At 56.3% G+C, this 14,549-nt stretch overlaps 2 protein-coding genes across 6 annotated transcripts; one reads left to right on the top strand and one right to left on the bottom strand.

The window, feature by feature from the left end:
* Positions 1-4,702: 4,702 nt before the first annotated feature.
* CFAP157 (cilia and flagella associated protein 157) lies at positions 4,703-11,739 on the top strand. 3 transcript variants are annotated; one of them, XM_027035182.2, is made up of 9 exons: positions 4,721-5,522; positions 7,653-7,924; positions 8,659-8,812; positions 9,232-9,499; positions 9,906-10,036; positions 10,246-10,396; positions 10,787-10,953; positions 11,120-11,306; positions 11,596-11,728. In XM_027035182.2, the coding sequence occupies exons 1-9, from the start codon at positions 5,281-5,283 to the stop codon at positions 11,665-11,667; spliced, it is 1,644 nt and encodes a 547-aa protein (XP_026890983.1). In that variant the 5' UTR covers positions 4,721-5,280; the 3' UTR covers positions 11,668-11,728. The 3 variants fall into 3 exon arrangements, 2 of the variants coding, with proteins under 2 accessions (XP_053060554.1, XP_026890983.1); XR_008290921.1 differs by lacking the exon at positions 10,787-10,953 and having other exon boundaries at positions 4,712-5,522; positions 11,596-11,739; XM_053204579.1 differs by lacking the exons at positions 10,787-10,953; positions 11,596-11,728 and having other exon boundaries at positions 4,703-5,522; positions 11,120-11,323.
* PTRH1 (peptidyl-tRNA hydrolase 1 homolog) lies at positions 11,610-13,680 on the bottom strand. 3 transcript variants are annotated; one of them, XM_053204581.1, is made up of 5 exons: positions 13,320-13,676; positions 12,738-12,978; positions 12,375-12,474; positions 12,149-12,194; positions 11,610-12,045 (listed from the first exon to the last, which is right to left on the bottom strand). In XM_053204581.1, the coding sequence occupies exons 1-5, from the start codon at positions 13,413-13,415 to the stop codon at positions 11,839-11,841; spliced, it is 690 nt and encodes a 229-aa protein (XP_053060556.1). In that variant the 5' UTR covers positions 13,416-13,676; the 3' UTR covers positions 11,610-11,838. The 3 variants fall into 3 exon arrangements, 2 of the variants coding, with proteins under 2 accessions (XP_053060556.1, XP_026890985.1); XM_027035184.2 differs by having other exon boundaries at positions 12,738-12,957; positions 13,320-13,671; XR_008290923.1 differs by lacking the exon at positions 11,610-12,045 and having other exon boundaries at positions 12,375-12,978; positions 13,320-13,680.
* Positions 13,681-14,549: the final 869 nt, after the last annotated feature.

The raw sequence follows: 14,549 nt of genomic DNA, 5'->3' as shown, positions 1-14,549 counted from the left end.
TCACGGTGTCCGGGGCGTCTCCTGGTTTGGTTTCACTTTGGGGAGTCGAAGGAGAAAGGCTTCTGCCGTGGTCCGTTGCAGATGAGACCGCCACCCAGGCCACCTCCAGGCTGTGGCCTGGAGTCTTCTGGATCCCCAGTCAGCATCACTCGTAGTAAGATCTATAACAGCTGGGGCGCCTGGTGGCTCAGTCGGTTAAGCATCTGACTTCGGCTCAGGTCATGATCTTACAGTTCACGAATTTGAGGCCCGCGTCGAGTTCTCTGCTGTCAGCACAGAGCCCACTTTGGATCCTCTGTCCCCCTCTCTGCCCCTCTCCCACTTGTGCTGGCTCTCTCAAAAATAAACATTAAAAAAAAAAAAAAGATCTGTAACTGTCTCACATTTTAGGACAGTCCACGAAGCTTGTCTTGGGCCCCGGGCAGCAACAGGGCTCAGCTTGTGGACAAGGGAGCTCTTCCTCATCTTCTCTCTCCTTACCTGGAGTGTCTCTCTAGCTCCGAGACTGCAGGCCTCCATCTTGCAGATGCTGCCTGCTCACTGGCAGTGCATTTAGGGCGTGTGAGGAGGTCAATCTATCAACCCTCCCGTTCTCCTCTCTTCCTGCTGCCACACCCTCTGGCCTCAAGAGCTCTCCCAGTCAGATGGGGGGGTGTGTCCTGCTGCTCTGGAAGCCGGTTCAGAACCCGGGCAGACGGAGATGGGTTTGGCCCAGCAGGGGGAGTAGACCCTTGAGTTAGGGTTGGGGTCACACCGGAAACTTGCTGGCATAGGAGGCACAGGGGAGTGGGATTCTTTAGGAACTTCTGATTCTAGTCTTTGGTCCCCAGTGACCGCCTCATTCAAATCCTGATATTCAAGGCATGAAGACTCCTAACAACTGGAGGCCAGTTGGTGGAAGTTCTACCTCCTCGACCCAGCTGGCTGCTGGTGAGACTTGCCTGATAGGTAATGATGCCAGTGACCATTTACCGAGTTCCTGCTCCGCGCCAGACCCCTCACGTACTGTGTCTCTTGGGTGAGCCCCCTCCCAGTTTTACAGGCGAGGAAGCCGCGGCCAAGAGCGATGCGGTTAACCCACAAAGCCCACTCCAGCTGGGGGGCATCAGACACTCATCGTCTTAGGGCGGCAGTTGCTGCCCCAGTAACCAAACCCTGGAATGAGATCCAAGATCAGAATGTTTAAATTCTAAATTGTTCTGGGGGCACCTGGGTGGCTTAGTCGCTTGTGTGTCCGACTTTGGCTCGGGTCATGATCTCATGGTTTGTTGAGTTGGAGCCCCACATCAGGCTCTGTGCTGACAGTGCAGAGCCTGCCTGGGATATTCTCTCTCTCTCTCTCCTCTCTCTCTTAAAATAATAAACTAAAATAAATAATTCTAAATTGTTCTAAACTGAGTTTACGTTAAAACAAAGTGAATGCTGTTGGCTCCTTCCTTCCAGGGCTACGCATACCCTCCAGGCCCATAGTAGTGGCTTGTTAGTCTCTTCCTGATTGTTTCTGACCTGCTCTGACCCAGGGTTTCTGCCACCTGTCTCCATTCCACCGCCCCCCCCCCCCCCCACACACACCGAGGCAGAGACCTGGCCCATTTTATGCTCCTGGCAAGAGTCCTGGTTCTTTTGTGTTTACACAGCACAGATGGAGCCTGTGGGCCGCTCCTCCAAAAAGCCTCCAGTGGTGTTAAATATTCTTGGAGGGACGGGCGGTTCTGAAACCAAAGCAGACGATGCTGAACCAGTAACTGAGCAATCCTAAACTAAGACAGGTCAAGGGCCGTAGCCGGTCACTCTGCCTTTCCAGGGGGCCAGGTCTAGGCTGGGTGGGGGTAGGAGGGGCGGGTCTCAACCAGGCCCTGTCAAGGGGCCTGTACACCCATCTCAGTGTGATACCAGGCGTTCGCTAAGAGACAGAATGGCAGAGTGACTAGGAGCACAGATCTCGGCCTCGGGCAGGCCCGGGTGGAATCCACTCAGTCTTGTCCTACCGGACCCTGATGAGGGACTTTGTCCCCTCCTGCGAGGGACGCCTGTGGACGGGTGATGCTGGGCTGGCCCATGGTAAGTACAAGCAGCACTCGATCGGTGCTGATGGTGCTGCTGCTGATCCCCAGCCACGTCTGTGGGGAGAAGAATAAACATGCCCATGCACTGGCGGGGGAAGCATAGGTCCGTCAGCTAGAGAAGGGGTAAACTGCGGCTACTCTGGCAGTTACAGATGGGTGCCCTACACCTGTCCACATGAATAAATCTCCAGAACGGTGTCGAGTGAAAAGATGAAGTTCCAGAAGGACACATACGAATGATGCATTTATGTAAGGTCTTAAAACTGCATAGAGAGCTACATAATGCTATGGATACGTATGTTGTAAATGTGCAAATGCTTGCACGAGAATGATACATCAACCAAAATTAGGGGGCCTCCTGGGTGGCTCAGTTGGTTAAGCGTCCGACTCTTGATTTCTGCTCAGATCACGATCTCCCGGTTCTGAGTTCAAGCCCTGTGTCAGGCTCTGCGCGGATGGTGTAGAGCATGCTTGGGATTCTCCGTGTCCATCTCTCTGCCCCTCTTACCCCTCAATCCCGCTTGAGCTCTCTCTGTGTCTCTCAGAAAATAAATAGGGGCACCTGGGTGGCTCAGTCGGTGGAGCGTCCAACTTCGGCTCAGGTCATGATTTCGCGGTTTGTGGGTTTGACCCCCGCGTCGGGCTCTGTGCTGACAGCTCGGGGCCTGGACCCTGCTTCGGATTCTGTGTCTCCTTCTCTCTCGGTCCCTCCCCCCGCCTTGTGCTCTCTATCAAAAATAAAATGTAAAATAAATAGTTTTTAAAAATTAGGATGGTGGCTACCCATGAGGCAGAGGATGGTTACTGTTGTGTTAACCTTATACCGCAATCACAAAAGGAATCAGTGGTTTAAACTAGTGCTTTACTGAATCAAAAAATATATAGGTAATAATTCTAACTGTAGCTAATAAGTATTGAGCAATTATTATGGCAGGCATGAGTGTTTTCTATCTATTTTGCTGAATCTTCTCAATTCTAGGAGCTAGATGTCATTATTAACCCCACTGACAGATGGGGAAGCAAACCTTGAGCAAACCTCAAGATCATGACCTGAGCCAAAGTCAGATGCTTTGCCGACTGAGCCACCCAGGCGCCCCCAAATGGTTGTTTTCTGAAGCCACTCCTCTTAATTGCTCTCTACCGAGATCTCCATTGGTTTGGACGCCAAACACACGGGAGTTTTTGAAGTTCTGATACAAATAAAGTCAGCTCCCCGGGGCAGAACCGTGGAGCTCCTTGTCCTTCCCTGCCTGTTTTTCCCCAGAGTGGAACCCATGAACCACTGCACCCAAGCTGGGAGCCGGACCTACTTTTCCTGGAGTGACCGTGCTCTACAAGTGAGAACTAGGAGGTGGCAGCCCCTGGTCTTCTCAGCTTGCTCCCGCGGTGGGGAACCCCCACCCTATGGGCCAACCGCGGTGGGGGCCATCAAGGTCCAAGTATTCCCAGCTTGCCACCGCCTGGACTGAGCTTCCACCTTGCAAGTGGGCCCGTGTGGGAAGTCTTGTCTGCTGCACCTGCTTGAAACGAGATTTTGCCACATAGGACCGGAGAGGAGGATGAGAAAGGCCAGCAGCCTGCCCTTCCCAGGATGAAGCTGTGGCCCCAGACTAGGAGCTGGAGGGTAAGGATGCCCCCACTTGCTCAGAACGGTGCACCCCAGCTTAAACATCTATAACACAGAACCGAAGATGGGGAGTGGATGTGTTTTTTTGTTTTGTTTTGTTTTGTTTTTTTGACACCAAATACATGTCACTTTTCTACACCATTTCTCCAAATCTCCAACACCAACTGGGGTGTCCGATGGCTCAAGTCATTTCTGACACCACCTACTCAGTGCAGACCCCATAGGTCAAGGGCTCAATCCCATGAAACTGTGCCCCTTCAGATGCCAGCCACCAATGGGGTACCTCGCCTACCCATACTTCTGCCCAGCTGACTACAAATTCTGGAGTTCCCAAGACCCCTGTCCTCAGGTTTGATAATTCATAGAACAACTTACAGAACTCAGAAAAGCACTTTACTTACGGTTTTATTATCAAGGATACAACTCGGGTACAACCAAATGGGAGATGCATGGGGCAGGGGGTGGCCCAGAACTTCCCTGCCTCCTCCAGGCATACCACCTGATTGGTTAAATCCTTGGCCCCTGGTGATCTCAATATCCACCCCCTCTCTCCTCCCCAGAGGTTTGGGGCAGGAGTGGGTTCTGTGGAAAGTTCCAACCCTCTAATTATGTGCTTGGTCTTTCTGGTGACTAGCCCCCCATCCTGAGGCTGTCCCCCACCCACAGTCCCTTCATTACCATAAACTCAGGCACAGCAAGAGGTTTGTTATGAATAACAAAAGATACTGTCTCATTTAGGAAATTTGGAGGGTTTTAGGTCCTCTGCCAGAAACCAGGGGCAAAGAACAAATACACATTTTTTCTTAAACCTCAGCAGTGGGGCGTCAGGGTGACTGTTGGTTGAGCATCGACTCTTGATTTCGGCTCAGGTGGTGATTTCACAGCGGGATTCAAGCCCCATGTCGGACTCTGCACTGTGCGGAGCCTGCTTGGGATTCTCTCTCCCACTCTGCCCCTCCCCCACCCACATGCTCTGTCTCTCTCTCTCTCTCTCTCTGTCTCAAAATAAAGTAACACAACTCCAGCAGATAAGGGGGTGGGTCACTGCTCAAATACCACCCTCATTCTTGCAGGGATTTAGTAGATTTTCCTGAATGTTTCTCTATTCACTGTATGCCTTTGCAACAATTAACAGACACTTTGGGGCAGATGGAGCATTTCCACTGAGCCTTGTGGAACACGGAGCCAGTCTCTGAACAGGGTCATCCTGAGATCCCAGCATGGTCTCAGAGGCCTCAGGAGAGAGGTTCCTTGGCCTGGGAGCCGGTTGACTGTCTTCTCGTTCTGGGGGACTCTGGGGAAGTCCCCCTCTCTGATTGGCACAGTGAGGCAAGGCAGTGGTTTCTAGGGCTCACCCACTGTAACATTTCCACCCGGGGGAAGGAGAGGTCTCCCCAGAGTCCAAAAAAGTGCCCCAAGAGCCTGGCATCCTGATTTTTGAGATGCCATGATCTGAGACAACCCAGTCTACAGCCTCTGTCGGTGCTTGGCCTCGGAGGGGGAGGCTGGTTGCTAGTGCCCAACCTTGCCAGGAAGAGGGCAGGGTCCCTTTAAGATCTGCCTCACTCCCTGAGTTTGTTGCTATGTATGGGACCAACTTCCTTAGCAACCACCTGGCTTCTTAAAGGGGCCCTGGGGCAGTGGTTGCCACCAGCCATGGCTCCCAAAAAGAAGGCAACTAAGGGGACCAAGGAGCCCGAGGTCAAGAAGAAGAAAGGTGGCAAGAAGGATGCCAGCATGGCCAGCAAGCCTGTGGAAACGCCTTTAGGCGAGGAGATGCGAGAATTCTACCACATCCAGATCCGAGACCTGGAGGACAGGCTGGCCCGGTGGGTAGGCAGTCAGGGTGGTCCTGTTGGGTCAGAAGCCCTGCTCAGAGCTGACCGCTGTGCAGGCTCGCTCCGGGGGTCCGAGGCCTGTGTTCTGGCCTCTAGACTCCAGCCTCAGTTTCCTCCTAAGTAACATTGAGAGGCTTCACAATTTGACTTCACCCATCTCAGCTCCCAGAGTCCTGGGGCCCTAATGCTAAACTGGCAACCCTGCCCCAGGCAAGCACCGCTCGTGCCTGCCTCACTCCTGCACCATGGGATCACGTGCTTTATAAAAGGACAGACTTCAATCGGTGGGATGAACTGAAAATGGCAGCCCCCTGGCAGGTGGGTAGAATACACGTCCTTCCTCCCACCACCTCTCCCACTCCCATGACGCCTGCGCTACGATTCCCTGCACTGTGTACACCACTGACATACCCACCTGCTGAGCCCAGGTGTTTTTTCACGCTGGGCCTCAGTTTCCCCAAATGTAAAGGAGGGTTGTCTCCCCAGGGCTGCATGACATAGATGGAACTGTGTGTGGGAAGGGTCTGTACCTCTTCTGAGACATGCTCACTTGCTTATTTTTCTTATTTTAAAACTACTTTCTTCCTAGTTATGATGCACTAGCCCAGTCTCAGGGTGACCCTTAAAAGACAAACCCCTTTCTAATAAATAAATAAATAAATAACCCCTTTCATGACCGTCAGGCAGTTCTTCCCCAGATGATGTTGCAGATACTCACGGCCAACGCTGAGTCCCACAGGTGGGTCCTGTGCTGGCGCTTCACTGTGTCCTTGAAACAGTCCCAGGAGAGAGGTCCTGACCATCCCCATTGTACAGGCAGAGGGACTGAGGCTCAGAGAGGGAAGTCACTCCCAGGAAGAGGAGGTGCCAGGATGGGAGCCCTGGCCCTCCTGACCTCCCTGTGCCAAACTGCTCCCTCCTCCACAAAGCAAGTCATTCGGCTCTGCACTCCCCAATGCCCTGTAAGCAGCAGCCCTTCAGAAGATGTTGGTTGAATAGGGGCACCTGGATGGCTATCAGTTGAGCGTCCGACTTCAGCTCAGGTCATGATCCCACAGTTCGTGACTTTGAACCCCAATCCGGCTTGCTGCTGGCAGCCCATCAGTGCAGAGCCCACTTCAGATCCTCTGTCCCCCTCTCTCTGCCCCTCCCCGACTTGTGCTCTCCCAAAAATAAATATTAAAACAAAGATGTTGAATAAATGAAGTAAAGCAGCTTTCCAAACAACTTCTACAAATTATTCCACTGGAAACCAGTAAATCATTTATATAATACTCTCTAAAAATTCACGTTTCCCTCAAGCTGAGAAACCAGATGGAATGTATTTGGGAAAAATGCATTTGGAAGACAGTTGTCAAGTGCTTACTGTTTGCCGAGTCCCTTTGTCAGACCCCAAGAATACAGAAGTCAGAGGTCTGCCAAGTGGGTAAGACACATATGACCTCGGGTCTTGACTAAACAAGGGCCCACTTAACAGGAGGGCACCAAAAAGAGGGTCACAATGGGGCTTAGGTTCAAGAAGGCTCCACTGAGGAGGCCCACCAGGGTTCACCGGGCAGACGAGGGTAAGGAAAACAGCAGGTGCAAAGATTTCGGATCGCAAAGCATGGACGCGTTAGGGAGGGTGCAGAGCTGGCCAACTGCAACAGTAAACATTGTGGTTAAGAACCCTGACTTTGGGATCAGACTGATTTGGGTTCAAATTCTGATTTCACCACTTACTGACTAGGAGTTTCTTCAACCCTCTGAGCCTACATTTCCTCATCTGCAAAATGGGCATAATTATCATAGTACCCACTTCCTCACAGATTCAATGAATACACACCAGGTACCTACTATGTACCATGCACTGTTCTAGGTGTTGGGAACACGGCTGTGAGTGTAACAAAGGCTCTGGCCTGGTGGAGCTTACATTCTGGTGATGTAATGGATGTACAGCATTGAGCACAGGCATTGGCTACGGTCGTTAAGTGCAGATCAGGGGGCACAGTGGGAGATGAGGCTGGATTCCCAGTGAGGAACCTCGAATGCCCCCCTATGGGAAGACCCAGGGGAGCAGGCCCAGCTGCGTGGAGGCCTGGCTTGCTCACTCTCTAGACCTCTGCCCTGCACCCCCCTCAGGTACCAGCGGAAGTGGGATGAACTAGCCGTGCAGGAGAAGCTGTTCCGCCAGGAGTTTGAGCAGCTGGCCAACAACAAGAAGGAGATCGTGGCCTTCCTCAAGCGCACACTCAACCAGAAGGTAGACGAGATCACTGACCTCAACGAGCAGCTGCAAAGCCTGCAGCTGGCCAAGGAGGTAGAAAAGGACGCCTTTGAGGCACAGCTAGCCCAGGTGCGCCATGAGTTCCAGGAGACCAAGGACCAGCTCACCACGGAGAACATCATCCTTGGTGAGGAGGGGACTGGCAGGCGAGGCTGGGGCACACACCACGGGGGCAGGGAAGCCAACGCTCTTGCTCTTCGGGCTCTAATCCCAGCTCTACCATTAACTCTGTGGCCTTAGGCAAGCACTTCTCCCAGACCTTCAGGTTTCTCAGCTGGGAAATGGGGATGATACGTCCACCTTGAGGAACAGCAGCTATGTGCTGCTTCCCACACATGACCTTCCGTAATTGTCCCAGCCATCGTCCGAGGCAGGAAATACTATCAACCCCCGCCCCGTCTGTAGGTGAGGAAGCACTTCAAGGAGTTGAAGTGTCTTGCCCAAGGTCACCCAGCTGGCATTTTTTTTTTTTTTTTTTTTGGTTTTTGGTTATTGGTTTTTTTTGAGGCTTAAGGACAGCAGTAGTGCCTGGCCCAGAGAAGCTGTTCAAGTTCAATGGCTGTTGTCACTGTCACTTTCCAGAAAATAGAGGTCAAGGGAGGCGTTTCCAAAGAGGCGAAACGTGAATGAGGCTTCATAAGATTAGTGGTGGGGAAGAGACGGTGTTTCAGATGAAGACAATGAATGAGGGCAGGACGGAGCATAGCATCTCGTAGGGACAGGGGTCTGGCCTTACTGGATTGAGAAGCACAGGGAGGGCAGGAGGACTTGGAGGAAGGGGGGAGGGAGGGGCATCGCGCAAGGCCATCGCTGCCCTCCCAAGGCGGCCCCTCACCGGGCCCGTGCCCTGCGGTGGGGCAGGGGGGAAGCTGGCGGCTTTGGAAGAGTTCCGGCTGCAGAAAGAGGAGCTCACAGAGAAGTTCACGACACTGGAAGACCAGCTACGGAAGCAGGAGAGTGACTACAAGGACTACGTGTACAACCTCGAGAAGAAGTCTGTGCTGGACAAGGACAGGTGGGCAGGTTGGGTGCTGAGGCCACGCCAAGCTCAGGCCTCGGAGCCTCAGCTTCAAACTGGGGGGACTGCACTAGCTCAGGGACTCCCCATCCTGCTGCTCCTCAGAATCCTGGCTGGTGATGTTAGGAGGGGTGGAAAAAATAGATAAGCTCCCAGCTCTAGCCCTCACATGGGACTGGAAATCCTTGGACTTCCTCTTGCCACTCTTCATGACTTGAGTTACATTTGTTTAATAGGGAATAATACATTGATATGGATCAAAATGCCAAAGGGTCTACAGGGGCTCTACCTGGAGCCCTGCCCCTTTTGGGAGATAGAGCATAGAGGCGGCCCTAAGCGCTCTGGGGAACCCCACACGGGAGGGCAATGCCTGTGCCCACTCCGCCTGATACCCCCTCGTTCCCACCCATGACTAGACTGAGGAAGGAGATCATCCAGCGCGTGAACCTGGTGGCCACTGAGTACCGAAAGGTGGCCACTAGCCAGATGTGGGACACGACAAAGCGGGCCATCGTGGAGAACAACACGGTCACCCTGCAGCTGTCCAAGATATCCCGGCAAGGTGCACAGCTGCTACAGGAGAACGAGCAGCTAAAGGGCACCCGAGACGAGCTGTGCAAACAGCTGGATCTATTGGAGAACGCCCAGAAGGTCATGGCCAGGCATAGCAGAGGCCACCGTAAGGTGTGCCTGCCAGGACCTTGTCACAGGGCATTTGGTGCATAAAGCAGGCGGGAACCCTAGGGGTGCTGCTTCAGGGCAAACACAGCCCGGCAGGGTTGGGTCTGGGGCTGGAGCCAACTCATGAGGGAGGCAGCAGCAACGGGACAGGGTCCTTTGTGGGGGGTCCTGGGTGCTGGGCGCACCTCTGGTTTTTATTTATTTGGTCGAAAGCCCCCATAACTTGTTGAAGCGGGACCTGCCCCGGGCCACTGGGGGCTCTGCCCAGAGATGGTGCTGGGCCCCCAGTGCCTTGGCTGGCCTCTCTGTACAAGGGGGTGAGCTCTGGGGGAGTCTGGAGCTGGGGGAGGGGGGGCAGGCTGAGGGCCCACAGAGGGGCCAGGGTATGGCCACCTGCCCGCACCCGCAGATCATCCTCATGCTGACCGAGAAGTGCCGCGAGCAGCAGCGGGGCACAGTGGAGGCCGAGCAGCTGCGCCTCCAGCTGAGCCAACTGGAGCAGGGCCTCCGGCAGCTGCAGCAGGACACACAGACGCTGAGGTGCGCCCTGCGGAGGGGCACGCGGCAGGAGCGAGGGGGGCCGAGCTTGAGGCCATCCCCTTTGGGCCACCTGACTCCGGCCGGTGACTTCCCCTTTCCCAACGGGCATCGAGGCCTGGGGCTGGATGAGGGCTCCTGGGGGCTAGAGAGAAACCGCCGAGTGCAGGGAGTGCAGGGAGGTGGCTGACTCGTCCTGGTCCTGGGCCCAGGAGTCAGAGAGACCAGCTGAACCTGCAGCTGGAGAGGCAGCAGGCTGAGGCACAACAGCTACAGCGGGAGCTGACTGAAGAGCAGAAGGTTCGGGCAAATCTGGAGGCAGCCCTGGCCCAGGCCACCTTCATCCTACAGGACGTTCTACAGGTGACAGCAAGTGGGTGAAAGGGGCGGGGGGAGTGAGCCAACGTCAGACACTGCTTGGAGATAACCAGGACACCCGGAGAAGGCTGGGCCAGGGCCAGAGCCAGAGCCCCCCCAACACCCACCCCGCTGCCTTTCCCCCCGAGAGACTCCTGGCAAGTCCTTTCCTGATTTGTGTACTTCATAGATCCCTTGAAGGTCTCCAAGTTGCTGGAGTCCCTCTCTGAGGCCCTGGAAGGCCTTGTGCCTCAGGCTTCTCATTTGGAGAATGGGTATCCCACCACAGCCAGGGTAAACTTGGAGAAAAGGGGCTCTGGGGTGTTTCCCAGAGGTGGGTGTCGGGGTCACTATGAGCCTGATCTCCGCGGGCCCATCCCCACCCTCGACCGGCAGATGCAACCTGATGAGGAGGACAGCGACTCTGATGTCGTGTTCCAACTGCAGCTCAAGGAGATGCTGCACCAAGTGCTGGCCGTGCTCAGCTCAGCCGTGGTCCTCAGCCCCCGGCTGGCTGTGTATCTCAATCAGGAGAGCCAGGCCCACAGCCCACCCAAGGGCAGGTGAGTGAGTGACCCTGTATGACCTCAGAAGCAGCTGTGGAATTTGTTTGTCCAAGGGCTGTTCTCAGCTGACCCTGGGCCAGAACCCTGGCTTCCCAAAGCCTCTCTGAACTTCAGTGTCCTCAACTAGGAAACGCAGGTGGTGATGCCAGTCCTCTCTCCACAGCCAGCTTGGCACCCAGCCACCCAAGATGGGGTCTCTGCGTCAGCCGCCATCCAGCATCACACCCTACCAGCCAGGGGACCTGGGCCTGGTGCCTCGACGGGCCCACATCCCACCTAACCCCGAGGACCTGAGGCTGCTCTCACACACCACCCGTGTGGGAACCTTCCGGGTGCACAGCAGCCCTGAGGTAAGCGTGCCAGGGCCCCAGGCACGGCAAGATGGCAGCCAGCCCTGGGTACAGATCATGTAGCTCTGCCACACTGCAGCCGCATGGAGCCCTCTAAGCCTCCATCTCCCCATCTGTAAAATGGGCCAAAGAAAAGGGTGGCAAGGCCTCACTGTGGGCTAAGGCACGCCCACGCATCACCTGGGAGGGGGGCTTGCTAGACCCTGTCGGCCCCTCCTCCGCTGGCAGGGGAAGCGTGGGAATCCCCTGAGGAGGCCTCAGCTTCCATGCCGCATCTTTAATTTTACAGACTCACACCTCTGGTTCTCCGAAAAGGTTCAAAAAGTTTAGTCTTCCTGAAGTTTCTCTACTTTCCAAGTAAAACACAGAGAGAAGACCAATCCCCATCCCAGAAGTGGACCATTGTGGCCATAGTCCCCTCTCTTTAATCTATAGGTGGCCTGGGGCAGCCCAGAGAAGAGGTCTATAAAAAGTGGATACCACAGGTTGGCACGGCACCTCTGTGAACCTGGCTGATGTGTGGGCATGGTGGTTAGGGAGGCAGGAATTCACTGAGGTCAGGGCCTAACGAGGGCCGCTGGCTTCGTTCCCGGATGTGGTCCAGGAGCATGTCGGTGGCTCGCTCCAGCAACAGAGGCAGCAGTTCCTGCTCAGCGGCGGAGAAAGAGCCCAGCACATGGGCCTGCACTGTATCAGGGTGGGCGGGGCGCCCGATGCCTATCCGCAGCCTCGGCATTGCCTGTGGGGGAGCCAGAGGGGGACCCAGGGAGCTTTGATGCCCAGTGCGGGAGGCCCCCATGTTGGCCCACCACACCCAGGGCAGGGCAAAGGGGCAGACTCACATGGGAGTTGAGACAGCTAATGCAGGAACGGACTCCGTTGTGGCCCCTTCAAGGGATATGGGAGGGACAATTAGTGCTTCCCTGGGTCAGCACCCTTCACCCCTCCCAGCCCAGGCTGGGGTCAGAGCACCCCTCTTCCCTGCCGAGACTGGGATCGGCACTCCTACCCCCACTCCAACTGGGAGGCTGTCCTCCCTAGCCCACGTTGACCTGCTCAGGGCCTCACCTGGCGCTTCCCCCCAGCTTCAGAGCCACTTTCCCCAGGGGCTTGTCCAGCTCATCATGCACCAGGTAGACCTCCTCAGCAGTCAGCCCAAACAGCTCCGCTTGGCACAGGGAAATGGTGGCCCCGGTTACTGCCCATCTGCCCAGAGGGCGTTGTCCCGACTCACGGCTCTCGTGAGGAGGGGCCGCAATTGACCCCATTTCACATATAAAGAAACTGAGATTCCCTTAAGTACCCGAGGCCAGAGGCAGCAATTGCAGCTCAACAGGCACCTGGAGGTGAAGAGATCTACCGCGGCCCCAGAACCCCTTCTCTGGCCCCTACGCCCTCCCGGCCGGCCCATCGCTGGTGCCCTTGACTCACCGGCCCGGGCCACGCTGCGCCCGCTGGCGTTCATGAGCCGCCGGGGCCGAAGCAGGACCAGCTGGGCATCCTCGAGCGAGGCCACGGCGAGGTCGGCCGCGCAGCGCCGGTCGCGCGCCCAGGTGTCCGCCACACCCAGACGCCGCGCCAGGTGCCCCAGCACCGCCAAGCCCACGCTGTGCCGCGTGCCGGGCAGTCCAGGGTTCCCCAGACCGGCCACCTGCGGGCGGCACCGGGGAAACTGAGGTGCGACATCTCTCGCCGCCCTCTGGCTTACAGCGCCCCCTGGGACCCAAACCGGAGAAAGGGAAACGGAAGGCAGGGTAGAGTGAGGAAGGGGGGCCAGAAACCCCGGAGACGCCAGAAGGCTGAGTGCCCCGGGAGCTGAGTGGGCAGAGCGCCTGGAGCAGGAGCAGAGTTCCTGGAAGCTTACAGCCCGTCAGAATACTGGCCCCATTTTCTAGATAAGATAACCGAGACAAGGAATTTGGGGGACGGTGTCTGGAGACAACGGCAGAACAGGAGCTAGCTAGGGCCCAGGAGCCCCTACGCCGCCGCGCCCCCGCCCCCGACGCCACTCACCAGCCACCGCTTCCCCGCGGGCCGGGGTTCCAGTGTGAGCACGCTCATGGCGCGACTCAACCACAGCGTAGTTCGCCGGCAGCCGTCTGGCCGCATGTCGCCCCCTTTCACGGTGTAGGCCCCGCGCCCTGACGTCAGTCAGGCCTCGACCAATCGCAGTGGCCATCCGTCCCCAGCGTCCAATCCCCGGGCGGGCCACGGGCAGCCATGCTCCTAAGGAGCGGAAGTAGCGGGGCGGCGGCTGAGCCCGAGCCTCCACTCATTCCGCGGCGCCGCGTCACAGTGTTCCTGTGGGGTTTCTTGTGGACTTGCGGAACCCTTGCGTGACCTCCGGATTGGGAGGAGGGAGGCTTGCTCTGGCCCCTGCGGAAACCTGACAAGTCCTCTCCCTGACGTACCTCAGCCTCCCCCGCCCATAAGTTTGCTAACCTCTACCCGGCTCTAACAACCCAGGGACCCCGGAGGCGTGGCCAGGGGGGCGGAGTCTGTGGGCGTCCTGGAGATGCTGCCTAGCAACGTCAGGGGTGGGCCTCGGGAGGTCCTCCCGGAAGGGAATTCAAAACAAACTCCAGAGAGGTGCTCACGTGAGAGGGTCGGGAGGGAAGAGACCAAGGCTGAGTTCTCAGGAAGGGTTTTAAGCACAGGCGAGGAGAGGCAGGATCAGTTGTGCAATTCATTAAAGTCCCTGGCCGCTGCATAGAGAACTGAGGGCTTGGGACCTGTGTCCGGTGGGGGGTTCGGAGAGGTGGTCGGAGCTGGTGACCGGACAGAGATGGCATCGACCCAGACGAGAGGATGAGAGAAGAGAAGGGATCTAAGAGATCTTAAGGAAGTGAGGCAGACAGGACCGGAGGTGGACTCCCCGAGGTGGGAAAGCCTGGGGCAGGAAGTGCTCAATTTGGCCTGCTGGGCATGAGAGTCCCACAGGATAACCAGAGGGGCTGCAGGACCTCCTGGGCCTGCAGCTTGGGGCGGGGCCTCAGCTGGACACATTAGAGTGTTGGGTGTCAGGAGATGGATCTGGAACTGAGGGGAACCAGGAGGAGAGCAGAGGGCAGTGTGTGTACGAGAACCCTGGCTCTTGACTTTGACCATAGGAGAGGGAGAGAAGCAGGACTGGAGAGAAATTGGAACATCCCTAAGGGGAAGGGGGCTAGGAGCGCCACCAGGACCCAAATTGTTCTGGAGGCCTCCTACCAGCCTCATTTCCAGCCCTCGTCCATCCTGTAA

This window comes from Acinonyx jubatus, chromosome D4 (genome assembly GCF_027475565.1).
Source record: "Acinonyx jubatus isolate Ajub_Pintada_27869175 chromosome D4, VMU_Ajub_asm_v1.0, whole genome shotgun sequence".
NCBI classification, from domain to species: Eukaryota; Metazoa; Chordata; class Mammalia; order Carnivora; family Felidae; genus Acinonyx; species Acinonyx jubatus.
Note: the sequence above shows the minus strand (reverse complement) of the source record. Positions and strands in the feature narration are given on the sequence as shown.

What these genes read in the sequence shown, in the direction of transcription:
- CFAP157 (XM_027035182.2), top strand. Translation starts at nt 5,281, where the DNA reads ATGGGACCAACTTCCTTAGCAACCACCTGGCTTCTTAAAGGGGCCCTG. An exon ending in TCTGTGCTGGACAAGGACAG is followed by an intron (nt 8,813 to 9,231) that starts GTGGGCAGGTTG and finishes ACCCATGACTAG; the next exon opens with ACTGAGGAAGGAGATCATCC. An exon ending in CAGGACACACAGACGCTGAG is followed by an intron (nt 10,037 to 10,245) that starts GTGCGCCCTGCG and finishes TCCTGGGCCCAG; the next exon opens with GAGTCAGAGAGACCAGCTGA.
- PTRH1 (XM_053204581.1), bottom strand. Translation starts at nt 13,415, where the DNA reads ATGCGGCCAGACGGCTGCCGGCGAACTACGCTGTGGTTGAGTCGCGCC. An exon ending in GCGCAGCGTGGCCCGGGCCG is followed by an intron (nt 12,475 to 12,737) that starts GTGAGTCAAGGG and finishes CCCTGTGCCAAG; the next exon opens with CGGAGCTGTTTGGGCTGACT. An exon ending in TTAGCTGTCTCAACTCCCAT is followed by an intron (nt 12,046 to 12,148) that starts GTGAGTCTGCCC and finishes GCTCCCCCACAG; the next exon opens with GCAATGCCGAGGCTGCGGAT.